The sequence below is a fragment of the Benincasa hispida genome, chromosome 7, assembly GCF_027475165.1.
Source record: "Benincasa hispida cultivar pf3 chromosome 7, pf3_genome.v1.1, whole genome shotgun sequence".
NCBI lineage: Eukaryota > Viridiplantae > Streptophyta > Magnoliopsida > Cucurbitales > Cucurbitaceae > Benincasa > Benincasa hispida.
The window spans coordinates 53,397,856-53,415,899 of record NC_143484.1 but is presented as its reverse complement, the minus strand read 5'-3'; the positions used below and the strand labels follow the sequence as shown (position 1 = coordinate 53,415,899).

At 33.5% G+C, this 18,044-nt stretch overlaps 2 protein-coding genes and 1 long non-coding RNA gene across 4 annotated transcripts; 1 reads left to right on the top strand and 2 right to left on the bottom strand.

Annotated features, from left to right (window-relative positions):
- Positions 1-6,612: 6,612 nt before the first annotated feature.
- Positions 6,613-7,565, bottom strand: LOC120081875 (uncharacterized). The gene is made up of 2 exons (XR_005482971.2): positions 7,073-7,565; positions 6,613-6,842 (listed from the first exon to the last, which is right to left on the bottom strand). It is a non-coding gene; the product is annotated as an uncharacterized LOC120081875 (long non-coding RNA).
- A 6,831-nt stretch (positions 7,566-14,396) lies between these two features.
- LOC120082237 (uncharacterized) lies at positions 14,397-17,770 on the bottom strand. 2 transcript variants are annotated; one of them, XM_039037513.2, is made up of 6 exons: positions 17,633-17,770; positions 17,446-17,537; positions 16,410-16,688; positions 15,624-15,903; positions 15,468-15,549; positions 14,397-15,376 (listed from the first exon to the last, which is right to left on the bottom strand). In XM_039037513.2, exons 1-6 carry the CDS (start codon positions 17,656-17,658, stop codon positions 15,179-15,181), a joined length of 957 nt encoding a protein of 318 aa, XP_038893441.1. In that variant the 5' UTR covers positions 17,659-17,770; the 3' UTR covers positions 14,397-15,178. The 2 variants fall into 2 exon arrangements, with proteins under 2 accessions (XP_038893441.1, XP_038893442.1); XM_039037514.2 differs by lacking the exon at positions 17,633-17,770 and adding an exon at positions 17,283-17,323 and having other exon boundaries at positions 17,446-17,597.
- On the top strand, positions 14,402-14,995 carry LOC120082238 (nodulin-related protein 1-like). Its single transcript, XM_039037515.2, has one exon. It carries the CDS (start codon positions 14,436-14,438, stop codon positions 14,844-14,846), a length of 411 nt encoding a protein of 136 aa, XP_038893443.1. The 5' UTR covers positions 14,402-14,435; the 3' UTR covers positions 14,847-14,995.
- Positions 17,771-18,044: the final 274 nt, after the last annotated feature.

The window sequence follows — 18,044 nt, the reverse complement described above, 5'->3', positions numbered from 1 at the left end:
CGGACCTTCACGCCTCCCCTCGGGCTTAGGAGGCGGGCTCGGGGCGGGGTGTGACACTCAACTATCACTATATTATTAACCACTCTAATGGACCCTACGCCTTTTTCTATAAGAGCAACATCAACATGCGGCAACACTTCCTCAAAAGTACTTTCCAAATCATCCAAAATAGGATTAACATTTACTACATTTTTATCAGTAGACACAGAAGTACTAGGTTCAACATATGAAAATTTGTTCTCATAGAATCTTACATCACGTGAGATAAATGTTTCTCCAATTACAAGATCGTATAGCTTCCACCCATTCTAACCGTATGGATATCCAACAAACACAAACTTTCGACTTCGTGGAGCAAATTTATCCCCTTTTCTCATTGATTATGAACAAAACATAGGCATCTAAATACACGTAACACATTAAAGTCTAGAGCAATGCCAAATAGAATTTCAAAAGGTGTTTTATTTTTCAATAAACCAGAAGGGGTACGATTGATCAAATAAATTGCACCCATTGCACATTCTCCTAAAAATGTAATAGGAAGATTTCCTAGAAACATTAAAGCGTGGGCCACATTAAGTATATTGATGTTTACGCTCTACTCTCCTATTTTGCTGTGGAGCTCCAACACTAGAAGATTGAAAAATAATGCCAATCTCATCAAAATAGTCATGCATGCATAGAAATTTCGTCCTATTATCACTCCTTACTATTTTAACAGATGTCTCAAACTGAAGTTCAACCATATAAACTTCAATTTTATTTCTTAAAAATAACCTAAACAACTCTTGAAAAATCATCTACAATAGTTAATGAACACTACAAGAAGATGGTGTATTGAAAATCACAGTGAATAAGTTCAAATATATGACTAACTTTGCTATCATTAATCGGAAAACTATCTCGAGTTTGTTTAGCTTGAGGACACGTGACATGTGACACATGCATTATTCAATTTCTTTTTCACGGAGCTAGAATGAACGACATGAATTAAATTTACCACTCTGTCTAAAGGATGACCCAATCTCCTATGTCAGAGCTCAAATTTAGATATTTCTGGAGCATTTACTGTATGCACGGTAGGAGTTCCCCGAAAATAATATAGTCCATCCTTCCCTTCACTGGTGATGGGGGATAGAATCCCGCAACGGAAGTGTTTTTTCAGAATGCCTTGCATCCCACAAATTGATTTTACATTAAACAAAATCATTATACAAAACAGAATATATAAATATGTAAATTAGCATGCATTAGGGAAAAGATAAGAATGATTCTTACCTTTGTAGACTCCCAAGTGCCACAAACAATCCTCTCCAAGTTCCAACAAACGAATTTCCAACGATCTTAATCACGAACAATTTCTTTAACAATCCCGAACACTACCACAAGAGTAATCTCGTTATTCTCTGGGATTCCAATAGAGGGATAGGTGGTATCTAATTATTGGGAGAGAGAGAGGAGAAAAAAGGTTTTGGATAATAGAGAAGATTCTTTTAGAGAAAATCCTGTACAATAACACTAGGGTGTTGTGTATTGTCAGTCTTTCTCTTTGGTGAGAATGTGTGTATATCAAAGAGCCATAGGGAGATGTTTATATAAAGAAGGGTGATGACATGCAGAAATTCATGTCATCTTAGGCCTTTTACTTAGAATTATGAAGGTTGTTAGGCAGAATATGCGACAATTATGCTAGGGATTCACGAGAAAGTGAGCTTGGGTCGATCAACATGATGAATCTCAGCTAACCTGTTATTATGCGTTATTATGCGTTCAATGTTCTATTTTTGTAGCTAATACAGAAAGTGGGCGCAAACGCGGAAATCGGACCACCGCATAGATGACCGCATGCGAAGAAACTCTCCATCGCAAAGGCGAACGCGTCGATAAACGCATGGATGTTGCGGTAATCAGTCGTATGCATCCATCACATGGGAGTTGCACTCGTCAAGCGATTGCGGTCATCGTGTAGAGTTGCGGTATTAAGCGAATGCGGTCACTGAATGATTGCGGCTACGCGATAATGCATACTAATAGGATCAACGCAAGGTTGATGGAATGAACACGTCAATGCATCTATCTTGAGAAAATCAAAAGCTGATGTTGACATTTCACCTACCATGCCATTAGCGGCAGAGGTTCAGAAAAGGACTAACGCGCCGAATGTCAGAATTAGAACAGTCCATTAATGTTGTCAGCGATCCAAGCTCTATAAATAGAAGCCGTTGAGCAGAATTCCAACTTGTCTAGGGATTACCCCTACAACCCAGGGTTTTCCCTACAATCCAGACAAAATGCATGAGAAGACGCTTGAGAGTTCTTCACCTCCTTCATCCATTCCGAGTGACGACCGAAGCCTTCGACCGGAGCTAGATCTCGGGAGAGTCAGATCTACCGCCCATCCATGGTATCACCGACAGCCTTAACGCACATCCGCTGGAAGCAAGTCTTTGCGTCCAGCCGGTCATTTCATTTTCCTTTCTTTTCTTATATTATATTGTATGACATTTTGTGATTAAGGAATTAATACAATTTGTTTTTAATACATTTCTCTGTCTCCTTCGACTCCATCTCCATCTTTTTTGCTTAGCATCTTTACTTTCATTCCAACACTTAGTGAGATTGCTTGGATATCGCATACTTAGTCATGTGGATTAGGGATATGAAGCATGTAGCAACCCACTGAGAGGTGTGCGTTGCGTTAGTGTGTGAGTAACCTTATTTTCTTAGTGTGAAGCTGCGACAACGCCTGTCTATAGGCTAACGCAATGCTTGTCTATGAGTAAAGTCAGCAACAACCAACTGCCCAGGAGGGTAAGTAGTTGGTCGCATTAAGCAATGTATGCATTGTTCACTAGAGATCGGAATAATCTTAGGTCAACCAAGTTCATGCGGTTACCTTGTCCTATGAGCGCATCATTCATCATTTAGGCATATTTGAGAGAGTAGTCTAAAACCCAAATCTAAGACTTGAGAGAGCGGATTGGAACACATAGACAAGAACGGGGAACTTAGAGATAAACTCAGTTTGCTATCACACAGTTTATATGCCCTACAGATAGAATATTGCATGCATCCAGGAAGTAAGATAAGGTGGTATGTGGCTAGCATGCTCATGCGGCGAGAGCTAGTGAGTAGGTTATGGAGGTCTAGGCAGACATTGGCTTCTCGGCGTTATCGCAAATCCACCGCATACGTCCTAGAGTTAGGTTCACGTGTGTGTAGCATGATTGCATGGCTTGCGTTGACTAAGGTTGCCTTTGCGGTCACTCTTAAGTATTGCAATGAAAACATCTCCGCATTTTATCTATCTTTCTCATTCATTTGTTTCATGTCAAGAGTTGTCGTGTCTCTACCTCTCATGCATATTCTCATTGCGTTGTCTGTTAGCTAGGAGTAGGAGTAGAGTTAACGTAGCAACCCCCCTCCAACATTCTTTTATTTAAATCGCTGCATGCATATTACCGCATTCATTTTGCTACAAGTCCCAGTGTTCGACCTCGGATCACCCGAGAAACTTGCGTTCGCGTTATACTTGGCGTGAATGCAAGAAAACTTGTGACAGGACGCATAGTCATCACACACATTTGTAAACGCATATTCATTCCAACACATGACCATCGACTCATGACTATCAACGTATACCTTAAGAACATTCATCGCATACCGCGTCCAAGGGATTTTAGTTGTTGAATAATTTGACATCTAATTTCTCGTCATCAAAGGGCCAAACCATTTTCCTAATATTTTCATTTTTTATAATTAATTACATAATACATATTTAATTAATTAGCTCAATTAAATAACACTTATTTAATTTTAATTTGCAACACAATTAAATAACTATTTATACATTAAACCCAATTTAATGTATATATTTAATTATCATATACATCACATGTATATGTGCAAAACCTCTCTATTAATTAATTTTTTTTAATCTAATTGACAAGAATTAATTATTTTGAATCTTACTCAACTATTATTTTTCAATTTAATTACAGATTATATCCACAATTAATTATATATTAATCATATTAATATATAATTTCCTCAAATTAATTTGAACAATTCAAAATTTCCCTCTTAAGGATCCTTAAGTGAGTTAACGAGGGGACCTGGTGGACTTGTAGATCAGAAGCTCCAACGATATGAGATTAATTGGCTAAACTCATTGACCAAATTAATCAATGCTAATTTATTTATTCACTCTTCTCACTACAGATATATTTCTGTGTCCACGGATTTGGACCAATACAAACAAGTTAGTCCTTTAGGAGTGTTCATAAATCCAATTGGGTTCATTTTACCCTTGGGTTACCTCTGACTTCTTAAGTATCAATGGTCCTCTAATTAACAGTCCAACCAATAAACAAAAATCCCTCTCAGGCTAATGAGAGGGTAAGGTCTTTTGTTGAAGTCCTAGAGACATCATCTAAGGGAACACTCATCTACTTACCCTTAAGATGGGAAAGAGTGAATTCCATATTGTATTATTATGTTTTTAGCTCCTCGCTCAGTCTTGTCCCCAAAATGGTAGGCATATTAGGTCGGTGATCTAACCACCCCCACCCATACAAATAAAAGGACAATCTCTCGTGAATAGGAGTTCATAATATAATTAGGATTAAGACTAAGTCACCTAGGTCATCCTCATGAAATAGAAACCTAACTAGTCAACGGTGTTACATCTAGTGGTTACTATTTCACGGTCCAGTCTTATGCAAACTCGTTACATATGATATCCCCATTCACGTGTCACCTACACGAATGCGTCGGATCATTACGTTTGTATCAAATACAAAGTGGACCGTATCCATAGTATCACTAGGATAAGGTACCTAATCTTATCCCTACACTATAGACCCTTGTATGTCTCCACATACAGTTCAATACTCATAAAACAACTTTGGATGTTAGTTTATTAGATTTAGGATTATTAAGACAAAATAGACAACAATACGAGCAATAACATTTATTGAATTAACATTCATAACTCTTTATTGATGACGGTCAATTTATAACATTTATTATCTACGAATTTTAGGGCATAAAACCCAACAACCGGTGCCAACCAAGTTTCTAGAATGTTGATCCTGTATAGCACATAAAGAAGGTGTAAGCCAAACAAAACGATTAAATTAATTGTGACACCGATATTAAATTGCATTGTAAGGTCGGTACAAATAAAATATGTTCAAGCATGAAACCACTGGCATCATCAATTAATAGTGTTTTTTTTTTTTTTTTTTTCATTTGGCAAGCTTACATGAAATAATTGTGTATGTTTGAGTCAAAGAATTCAAATTTTCTGTCGCATGATGAGATGCTCACGTATTAATTATCCAAGAAAAGGAAGAGTTAAATTTATCCATTATTTGCATTCTATTCGATTCAAAGCAAGAGTGATTCTCTCCAAGCAAATCTGTACCAAACCAAAAATTTGGGAAACGTGAAACAAAAACAAGCTCCCCAACCATCAATTTGAAAAAACTGGTAGTTGGCCAAAATCTCACAACAATAAAATCAATCTTCCATGTAAGCGTACATGAATGGTGTTGGATTGAGAATATATATATATATTTTTTTAGATCCATTTCAAAATTCGATTTAGTTGGATTGACAATTCAAACAATCTAGATACATTCTTCAACCCAACACTTAAAATTTAGATTGGGTTGAATTGCGGGTTATAACTTAGTTTTTTTCTTATTAATTTAAAAATATGTAAATTTATCTACAATACATTACTAATAACTAAACTCTCATAAAATTCAAATGTTAAATATTAAATATAATATTTTACATTACTAATAACTAAACTCTCATAAAATTCAAATGTTAAATATTAAATATAATATTTATTACGAACTTTAAACAAAAGACAAATATCATAACAATTTTAAAAACAAAAATAGTAAAACTTTAAACAACAATGGGTTGGATTGAGACAACCCGGATTTTTTTAGCCAACCGGAGACCCAATCTAATGCAACTAAAATAGAAAAATTTCAGCTCAATCCAATTCAAGAACAAAATTGACTCGATCCAACCCTTATAATTTGAGTTGGGTAGTCCGGATTATTTGGATTATCAGATGTTTTGAACACCCTTAAGCATGGATTAAATGCACAAAATCACAAAACATCACAGCAGACCAGTTGTACCCTTTGTTTTTTAGTTTTTTAGTTTTAGTTTTTTGTTTTTCTGTTCGAGTATGGCACGTCTTGGCAATTCCGTGGCAAAAAGAAAAAACATACAAACTCAATCGGCGTAATAGCAAACTCAGTAGGTGGCCGGCGAAGTTTCTATGGCAGATTTTTCATTTTTTATTTTTAGGTTAATTAGTATACTCTGATACCATGCCAAATAAACCTCTTTCCTTACTTTTTCATTTTTAATTAATTCATTATATACAGCCTAAAATCAAATTACATCATAAAAAAAAAAACTTAAATGGAAACTAATTACAAAACATATAAGAAAATAAATTTACAAATCAGATACGTAAGTATATTTTTCAATACGTGTGAAGATGAAGTTTACATAATTCTAGTATTTGATTTGATTTATTTTAGTTTTTAGTTGGAACAGTGAACGTTTTTAAATAGACTATTTAATTTTAGAAGGGAACACTTATATAATATTATTAAAAAAAAAGATATGTCAAATTGTATGTCAGAAATTAATATTTGATATATAAAAAAAAATTAAACAAAAATAAAGAGGCGCAGCTCATGTAGAAAGCTAAAATCAAAATGGTAGCTCTTCAATTGCTCTGTCACAGCTTTCCCCAATTCCCATATTTCTTTGTGAATACTTTTGAGATGTCATCATAAATTAGGCTGTCAAAAAAAAATAAAAATAAAAATTTTATAAAATTAACCATTAAAGTAGTTTATTAGTGAAAAATTATAAACTTATCTTTGATTTTAGAGGTAGAGTATATATCAATTACACTTGAGTTATGCTCACTTTTTAATGGTTGAAATAGTATCATAAGATAAAACGTCACATCTCATATTTCTCTTATTTATTTATTTTTATATATCCGTGAGTATTCAAGTCAACTTACATGCATTTCGACTAATTTTACGGGAAAACCCACATGATCTTACAACATTTAGTTGTCATCGAAATCTGTAGGATCTTAACACCTAGGTAAGTGACCATCATGGATTAAACCCATGACTCTTTAGCCTTTTGACCTTCTTTTGATGTTTCCATTACCACTAGATAATCCATGATAGTTCATTTCTCTTATTCTGTTAAAAACATAAGACAATATTATTAAAATTGAAAATTATAACACTTATGGAATCGAATATCGCAATTTAAAAGAGAATAAAATAAGATGCAAAACAAAACACGAAGAATTAGAAAAGGAAAAAGCAAAGCAGAAGGATGAAAGAAAATAACACAAGAGAGTCCCCAAAGGGGTGACCTGAGAACACAAAAGATATTTTGAATTAATCCCAAAATAAAATCAATTGGGCAAACTCCAAATCCATTTGTGTTCTCTGGTTCACTCCTCTGGGGTTACTATCTGTTACGTAAACTCATATAACACACATTCCATTCCCTTCTTCTCATCCTCTTTTTAAACTAAACCTCATAATTATTTTCCAACAATGTCCTCATTCTTTCAACATTCCAAATGTTGTCATCATATCCACATTTTGGAGGATTTTCTTAAATGCCCTCCAACATTCCTTTATTTTCAAGAATACCCTCCTTTGATGTTAATTAGTTTGTTTTATTTTGGTCTTAACCTTTTAAAATGAGTTTGATACCTTTCGAATATCTTCATCATCTCCACATTTGAGGAGTTCGTGTCTATAAATTTCTAAGTTTTAAAAATAGGGTTATTTAACAAGTCTCAATAAATCTAGTAAAATTTTCACAGATAGAAAAAATGTCAAACTATTTACAGAAATAACATATAAATCGATAGATACCGATATACTTCTATCAACGTCTATCAGTGATAGACTACTATCAGCGTTTATCACTGATAGATACTGATACACTTCTATCGACTTCTAAAAAAATACTAAAACTTTGCTATTTTGTCTAAATAAATTTTCTTATTTTTCTATTTTTAAAAATTCTCCATAAATCTATATATTTTGTGCCTAAATCTTTAGCTTATTCCACATTTTTTTCGTGACGTTTCATGATTGTAAGACAAAAATTGACCAATTAGACAAATTTTTGTCATATACAAAATTTGATGTGTCTTATAATTTGTTGTTTTCGTAAAAAATGTTGATAATATTGGGTCCATCAGACGCTTTTTTTTCCCTTCTAATTACCATTAAACTCAAATTTGAAAGTTCGGTAATTTAAAAATAAATTTATTAATTTTAGAAGATGATTGACTATGTCTAATGAACTTGTTAACTAGGGGTGTTCGTGGGTTGGATTGGATTAGATTGAAGAACTTTTTTGGATCCAACCTAATTGTTCAGGTTGTTAATTTCTTCCACCAAATAACACTTATTAAAAGATGAACTCAACCCAACCCAACCATGAAACATTTGGGTTGGGGTTGGGTTGGGTTGATCAGGTTATTTTTGTTCTAAAAGAAAGTAAGTTGTTAATATGTAAAAATTTGATTTAATTATTTTCATATATTGAATTAAGATTAACAACTCAATTTCAATTTATATAATGAATATTTTCTTTTCAAAGTGCTAAAAACTGTTTTTAGGAGTTGCTGGAGAATAAATTATCTAAAAAAAATGATAAAACTTAAATAAATATATGTATATATGATTGTACCATAAATAAAAAATATACATTATAAAGTTAATAATAAGTTCGGGTTGGTACGGGTTATTTTAGGTGAATTCATGAATCAACCCAACCCACCAAAATTTCATTTATTTGAACCCAACCCAACCCAAATGAGTTGATAACTGAACCCAAAATGTTGTTAAAATCTAGTTATAGATTTTGTTGACATTTTGATTTAACAATATTTTAGGACACTTTTGACATTTTGAAATTATCCCCTGTCTTTTAATTTTGAATATTTTAAAATAAAAAAACATACCATTTATAGATTTACTATTGATTATATAAGGATTTTATTTTTTGAAATATCATTAATTATGGTATCTCTTATCAATAATTTTTTAAAAAAATTAATTCTTTTTTAACCACATTTACTCTGTCTTTTTTGTTTGTTATTTATTAATTTAAAATGATATTAATTTAATAAAAGATATTTCTGTTGAATGATAAATTTCGGCCAATTAAAATTTGCCACATCATCACAATTGAAGCTCAAGCCCAATATGAAAATTATAAATGGATTGGGTCAGGTAATTAAATTTGCTAAGGCCCAAGCCAATTCAAGCCTAGGATAGAAATTTGGGCCAAAGAAAAGACTAGATCCAAGCCCACTTTTAGTCCAAGCCCAAAATCAAATAGACGCAAGCCCATGTAAAGCCCACGAAGAACCCTTGTAAATCGAGGTCTTACTTCTTCATTTGAGGGGATTGGCAGCTCTGAGGATAAGAAGCTTTGACGATCGAAGTTCTGAAGAATTGAAAACCGAAGTTCTCAAGATCTGAAGGCCAAAGTTTTTAAAATTTGAAAACTGAAGCTCCCAAGTTCTCAAACTTCAAAGACCAAAGCTCTCAAGATCTAAAGAATTGAATACTGAAGCTCTTCAAGCTCTTAAGTTCTCAAGCTCCAAAGACCGAAACTTTCAAGATCTAAAGAATTAAACACCGAAGCTCTTCAAGCTCCCAAGCTCCCAAGCTCCAAAGTCTTAAAAATAAAAGCTCTTAAGCTGTCAAGTGCCGAAAACTAAAGCCTTTCAAGTTCCAAAGACTAGCACTCAAGTTCTTAAGAACTAAAGATAATGACTATTAGGAGCTTCAAAGATCCGAAGACTTCAACAAATTAAGCGTATCTTCACAACTTCAAGCTAAATATTCAATCTCCTCAAACTCAAGGAAAAGCTCACAAGCCGATAAAAAAGCCAGAGATCAATCTAAGCTAATCAACAAGCCACAAGCCGATCTAAACTAATCAACAAGTCTAAAGATTACTCCAAGAAGATCAACAAGCCCAAAGGTCGATCCTCCAAGACGATCATCAAGCTCAAAGGCCGATCATCCAAGAGGATCAACAAGCTTAACATTAGACTTTACTTTTCGAGAGAATGCATCAAAGAATTATGTATTAGAGATTGTACACACTATAATTAAATTTAATACGAATAAAAAGTTCAAATTCCATGAATTAAATTTATCAGAAAATCTCGTCGAACAGTTTGGCATAACTGGTGGGACCATCTCTCCCTTTCATCTCTTTCTCTATAACAAAAAGAAGTCATGACTTCTAAAAAAAACATTCCAAAACTTCAAGCAATGTTTACACAAGAATAATTACTCGAAGTCATTCCAAGAAAATTCAACGATTTGAAGAGCTGCCACCCTTTGAGGTCGCGAAAAATATCTGGGAGCAACTGTCAAAATCAACAAATGGTAGAATTGTCACCAAAGAGAATCCATTATCTAGTGAAGTCACTTCATCTTCTAAACAATCAGGAAAAGAAGCTTCGGAACCCAAACTAATGTTAGTAATGATGACAGGTGTGGTTACAGATGAAGAAAGAATGGTTAAACTAGAAAAAAAGGTGAGCCAACTAATGAAGGCAATCGAAGAGAGAGATTATGAAATCGCATCTCTACAGAATCACAATGAAAGTCGTGATGCTGTTAAATCAAGTCAAACACCTGCTGTCAAGGATAATGATAAAGTAAAGACAATCTTGCAAGAAAACCAACAACAACAATTAACTTCAATTGCTTCGTTATTAGTGCAACTATTGAAAGATATGATCACAAACTCTATCAAGGCCCGATATGGTGGTCCATCCTCTTTTGTATTCTAAACCATATAAAAAAAGAATTGATAATTTAGCAATGCCAATAGGATACCAGTTACCTAAATTTCAATAATTTGATGGGAAAGGCAATCCAAAGCAACATGTTGCTTATTTTATCGAAACATGTGAAAATTCTAGAATGCGAGGAGACTTATTGGTCAAACAATTTGTTCGAATATTGAAAGAAAATGTTTTTAACTGGTACACTGACTTGGAGTATGAGTCAATTGACAGTTGGTAACAATGCGAAAAAGAGTTTCTAAATTGCTTCTTCAACACTAGGCGAATAGTCAGTATGTTTGAGCTCACCAATAACAAGCAACGAAAAGGTGAACTCGTTATTGATTACATTAATCGTTGGAGAGCTACGAGTCTGGATTGCAAAGACCGTCTCACCGAACTATCTGTTGTTGAGATGTGCATTCAAGGAATGCACTAGAGAATTCTTTACATTCTTCAAGGAAGAAAGCCTCGTACCTTTGAAGAGCTAGCTACTCGTGCCCACGATATGGAACTGAGTATTGCTAATCGAAAAGATAAAACCATCTTAGTCCCTAACATAAAGAATGAAGGAAATTATGGCGAGACGACTTTAGAAGAATCTATGGCTGTCAATACAACTCCTCTTAAGTCGTCCCTCAATGAAAAAATAAGAAACCTAAAAAGCGTCAAGAATATGAAATACATCGTTTAAATTTATAAGAAAGACAAGAAAAAAATCTATCATTTTCCTGATTTCAACATTTCTGACATGTTAGAACAACTACTGAAAGCACAGTTGATTCAACTTTCTGAGTCTAAATGACCAAAAAAGATGTAAAAAGTCGATGATCCAAACTACTATAAATATCATCGAGTCATCAGTCATCAAGTGTAAAGATGCTTCCTTCTAAAAGAGCTAATGTTAAGATTAGCTCAAGAAGGAAAAATTGAACTAGACTTTGATGAAACAACTCCATCAAATCATGCTGCAATAGAAACAAATAGCTGCAATCAAATAAACTTTACAAGTTCATATCATATCAATGTCGAAGAAGCCAATGATTCAAAAGAAATCAAGCAAAGAACTTTTATTTTCAACCTTCAACTACTCAATCTTCAATCTTCCAAAGATTGGGTATGACCACGGGGAAAGAAGAAAATCAATGTTTAATGTCTACTTCCACTTGAACTTCAGTTTTTAAAAGGCTAAGTATTTCAACATCAAAGAGAGATTGAACTTCGCCATTTGCTTTTGATCGTTTCAAAGTGACAAGCGATTAACACGAACAAAGATGAAAACTTTGAATGCAAAACCATTTCATGAAGCAAGCAGTGACGATAAAATTCACAGTATTGTCCCTTCACGCATGAAGAGGAAGTTGTCTGTTGTCATTAGTACAAAAAGTTCCTTAACGGTGAAGTCACATCATATTGACAAATCCCACAAATGAAGAAGAGGGTCAAAACCATGGTGAAACTAATGTAATAACTCCTTGTCTTAAGAGTATAAATTGCATGTTGCTCCTTGTCTGCATAAGCTTAAAAGGTGAATGACCACAAAAAAAAAAAAAAAAAAAAAAAAACTATGTTATGACTCGATCTCTTATTTCAAGGGTACATAGGTAACTTAAAGAAATTTAAATTTAGTCCATAAAATATTATGACAAAAACTAGGAATGCCACAACCACCTAATAGTTACATTATAAGATTGATATTGTTCATCCTCAATGAAAAATAAAATTCTAAATTGAAGATTTTCATCTTTAATAGGGGTATCTTAACAAATTAGGACAGAGTAACAAATTCAAGATGTCCATCCCTAGTAGGAGGGGATACAGTAAATTGAAGAAACACGCTGCTTTGCACGAGACTACACGAATAAGATGCATACAAAAAAAGGTCTCACTAAACAAAATCAATCTTGTCATTGCTATCTTAAATAAAGAAGCTTCAAGTGTTGGGTATCGCTTGCTTCAAGCTGAAGGCATCAATTGCCTAAATTTCGACACTTCATCTTCAACGTTGGGGCTTTACTCACTTGAAACGACATCTCATCTTCAAAGTTCAAGATTGGAAGCCACTTCACTCATATTCAAGTTCAGTGCAGATGACTCTGCTTCATTTTTAAAGTATGTGGTTGGTTTTGCTCACTTGAAATGACATTTCATCTTCAAAGTTCAAGATCGGAAGCCATTTCACTTTATCTTCAAGTTCAGTGCAGATGGCTCTGTTTCATCTTCAAAGTATGGTATGGTTGGTTTCGCTCACTTGAAGTGACGTTTCATCTTCAAAGTTCAAGATCAGAAGCCGGTTCACTTCATCTTCAAGTTTGGTGTGGATGGCTCTACTTCATCTTTAATGTATAGTATGGTTGATCAACAAGCCACAGGTCGATCCAATCTGAACAACAAGCCCAAAGGTTGCTCCAAGAAGATTAATAAACCCAAAGGCCGATCCTCCAAGACGATCATCAAGCGCAAATATCAATCATCCAATAAGATCAACAAACTTAACGTTAGAGTTTACTTTGCGAGAGAAAAGCATAAAAGGATCATGTATTAGAGATTGTACTCAGTATACTAAAATTAATACGAATACAAAGTTCAAATCCCACAAATTAAATTTCTCAGGAAATCTCGTCAAACAATTTCAAATTAATGTTTCATTTATTTTCTTTTATATTCCTCGCTGAAAAATCGTCATCTCTCTATTGGGATCTCAAATATATGTTGAATATATTGGTAATATATGGAAAAATGTAAATATATTATATATTATTCGATATATACAATTATATATTTGTTCATGGCCGAAAGGAGTATAACTCAATTAACATTTGAATATACTAGAAATCACGAGTTCTATGGTTCGAATCTCTCTACCCTCAATTGTTGTACTAAAAAAAATTATCTTGTTCATGCATCTAACATGTTTTATCGTACAATTGATGACGAGAGCCATTGGGCCCAAATTCACACCCAAGGCCCATTTCGGAAAATGGCCAGGTGCAACTCAGGCCCACCGAGATCTGGGCTTGCCGACATGGTCGTTTGTAGTATTTATGATATTTAAATATGAAAACGACAACACCCACGTGGCTCTGAAGATTTTTAAAAGCTTCCCTGTTCCACCAATGGTGGATTCAATATTATCTACTCCCCTCCATTTGAAACCACTCATTTCTTTTTTCTCAATATTTATTCATATCTTTCTTTATCCACTCAATGTAGATTTTAAAAATAATGATAAAATTAAGGTATTTGGAAAATAAATTTATAAAAAAAAATGGTTCAAGAAACAAATTTTAAAAATAAGGTTAAAGATTAAACTATTGATAAAAATAGAATAATAATGATATTGAAGTAAAGATAAAGGACTTTCAAGAGACTATCTTGATTTTGTCATTTCTTTTTTTTAATCATATTTTTGTCAATAAATATTAAAATAACATTTAAAAAAAATTTCCACTTTCCGATCTATATAATTAGTTTCAAGCATCCATAAACAGATAATCAAACTGTCAGTTTTGTATCCGTTTTCACAACATTCATGGATTTCCTGTCTAAACTCGGCGGCTCCTCCGACAAGCCACAGGACCAAAACCCAGACCACCACAAGACATCGGCTTCCGATCTCGTGTCCAGCGCTAAGCTGGTTGCTGACGCCGCCAAATCCTCTTTTGGTGGCGGAGGCGACTCTGTTGACAAGGGCAAAGTCGCCGGAGCTGCTGCAGACCTTCTCGGAGCTGCTTCCGATTACGGAAAATTGGATGAAACCAAGGGAATTGGTATGTATGTTGACAAAGCTGAGGACTATCTCAATCAGTATGAAAAGTCTCATTCTGCTCCTCATGGTTCAGGCTCCGAGCCGCCGAAGGAGGAGAAAGCCGCCGAGAAGGAAGCGGGAGGATCTGGGTTTGGGGATTATTTGAAAGTGGCTGAAGGTTTCTTGAAGAAATGACACTTTTTGGCAACTGGGTTTTTTTATGTGGTTGTTTTTGTAATTCTGTGTAAATAAGGGTTTGCATTTTCTGCTAAACCTATGATGAATTTGTGTAGACTAGTTAATATTATATATGTTTGATATGTGATTTTTGTTTTGAAGCAAAATCAGAGACTGATAATGATGAAAACAGAGTAAAACAGAGAACCCATCTGAAAACAACTTAAATTATAGATTATTTTTGTTCACAAAGCATTCATTCGGTTAACACAAAAAAAAGAAAAAAAAAAAAAGAAAAGGTAAGAAAAGAAAAAAGCAGTCAAATCAATCAACGGAATTATTAGTGTTCTTCAGCAGCAGTAACAAGAAACAGGAAGGTCCCCTGTTTTTCTGATAATATCTGCTTTCTGATTAGCTTTAAGAATCTCATTCTTTTTCTTACGATGGGCTTTGGTTCTTGCTTCTCCAGCAATTTGCTTTATAAACTCCATATCTTCCTCAAACTTTTTCCTTCCCTTTTCCCTCTGACTCCGCTTCGTTCCCACAACCTTCAAATTTACAAAACAGAATCAATCAATAATAATAAATTCTATGTGAATTGATTGACAAACATAAAACAGAGATAAACTGATGATGAACCTGTGATGCTTCAAATTTGCGTATGGCTTTTTCTTTCTTCTTGCTTTCCCAGTAAGAAATTGTCTCGTCTACCTTCTGGTATCTGAAATGTTCTTTAACGGTTGTAATCAAACAGTCACATTGAATAACTTTTCGCGAACAATATAAGTTAAGTACCTTTCTTGGATTTTAGCAAGCTCTGTTATTTCCCAGAGATCTGCTTTGGTTCCTTGAGGCCTGGTTTGGATCGGTGCAGTTGGTGGTTTTCGAGAGATGGGTGGCGTTGGAGGTCGAGGGATCGGTAATGGTTTCTCTATTTCTGTTCTTCGGCCGCCGGAGTCGTCGTTTACGGCGGGTGGAGAAGGAACGATCCTGTTTTCTTTTGGTTTCTGTTTCTGTTGTTCGGAGTTCACTGCCGGTTTCTCACCGGAGGGTTCTTCAGGATCTTTCTTAGCATCTGCCACAATATCTCATTCAATACATTCATATCCAAATTTGCTAAAAATGATAATATCATTTGAGAATTATAAAATTTATGGTCTTCTAACTTTGAATCTTCATTGTCTTAAAAAAAATTGATGTTTATTAGATTTTTTTAACTTTAAAAATATGTAATAACATTTTAAACTTTAGAATTTGTATCAAACATATTTCTTAATTTTTTTAAACTTATTATACTTGTTTTAGTTTAATGTTTTATTGGATATAAAATTCAATTTTATGTTGAATATATTCATTATATTCATTATTTTTAAGTAATGTTGAATATATAAGATAAAAAAGAAAATTATAGACCTATTTGGCATTTTTAAGATTAAGAAATCTATCAAATACAAAATTTAGTGACTAATTAGATATTTTTATTAAGTTCAAATACCTGTTAAATGGAAATATTAAATTCAAGAGATTAAACTTATAATTTAATCAAACGTATATCATCTATGGAATTGACACAATACTAACTTGTGAATGCTCGAAAAATCTTATCAGATTTCGATGTCGATCGTGGAGGGGAGGTATGATTGTCGTCTTCGAAGATCTTTATCTTTGGAAATGACGATGTTTCAGGATAATCGACCTTTCTTCTAGGTCTTGTGATTTCTGATTCTTCAATCGAATGAATTGCAAAGGCAGCCGCTGCTACTGCGGTTATACATTCTATTCCGCCGTTAGATAATTCATTCCCTCGACTCATTTGACGTGAAAATTGCCTTCCTAACCAGTTCCCAAGTGTTTTTTTCTCTGCATGTACCATAAACATTTCTCAAAATGAACGCTTAATTGTCATATTTTGGCTACATCTTCTAATAAATCTTAAAAATATATTAACTGTCTAAGAAAGAATTAAGTTGATAGGAGTTTTGTTTTTACTTAAAATTTGAGTTACACGTTTGATCATTTGTACTAATAACTTGAATGATCATACATTTAGTCAGTTTAGTTGTACATTTAATTTTGTCACAATAATTCCTTTAGACTTGTATATATCTTATTCTCAACCAGACAAACTACATTCGATTTGATCTCATCATTCTAAAAATTAAAGGCTCTATTTGTCAGCCATTTGGAATTTTAATTTTTAATTTTTGAAAAAGAAATCTATTTCCTCTCAATTTCTTCGAATAATTTGCATATTTCTTTAAATGAAATAGTTAAATTCTTAGCCAAATTCCAAAAAAAAAGTTTTTAAAACTATATATATATTTTATTTATAATTTCTCAAAATTTGGCTTAGTTTTTGAAAACGGTAGTTAAAAGTAGATAAGAAAACAAGAAATTTAGAGGTGGTTGGAAGCATAATTTTAAAAAACTAAAGACAAAAAATCAAAATATTACCGAATGAGGCTTAAAAGATGACGTTATTCATAGAGAACCACCTTAAAAAGTACAAAAACAAAATGGTGTTGAACTAACATTTAAAAACAATGATCAAAGTGTCAAAGGACAGAGGACATAAACTAAAATATACAAAGATTTGGAACAAAGAATTGTTGATTACCTCTAGAAGATTGAGATATTTGTGGAGGCAAATATATGTCTCTTCTATTGGCTTGTCCTTCTCTGTTTTGTCCAGGACCAGGATAACTTGACCTGAAATTAGTGGTTAATTAAAGAGAGAGATATAAAGAAGAAAGAATTTGTTTTTGTATAAATTTATGTTCAAAGTAAAAGGAAACATTAAATACCCCATTTGTTTGAGCAAATTATCCATAGGAATTTTCGAATGGGATTTCTTGTTTCCAAGGGAATTGGAAATTATGGTGATGGCGTAGAGGAGGAGGAGGTGGGGATGTTTATTTGAAGACCAAGCCAACTGAAAAGAAAAATTTTAATAAGTCAAAAACTTTATAGTTTTTGTTTTTTTCTTAAAAAAAATTTAAGGAATAGAAGAGAAGTGAAGTTTAAAATATGCTTTGTATGCATTCCATGGATTTGAATCTTTGAAACAGCTTTTACACTAAAGGAAAGTATTCTTTCTTTTCTTCCAACTTCCAAAGCATTTTGCAGCTGATATCTTTCTTCATAAGTTTATCATAATTATTAATTAGCATAGCGTTCTCCGTCCCTTTCATGATGGTACCTCTTTAGGTTCGTTAA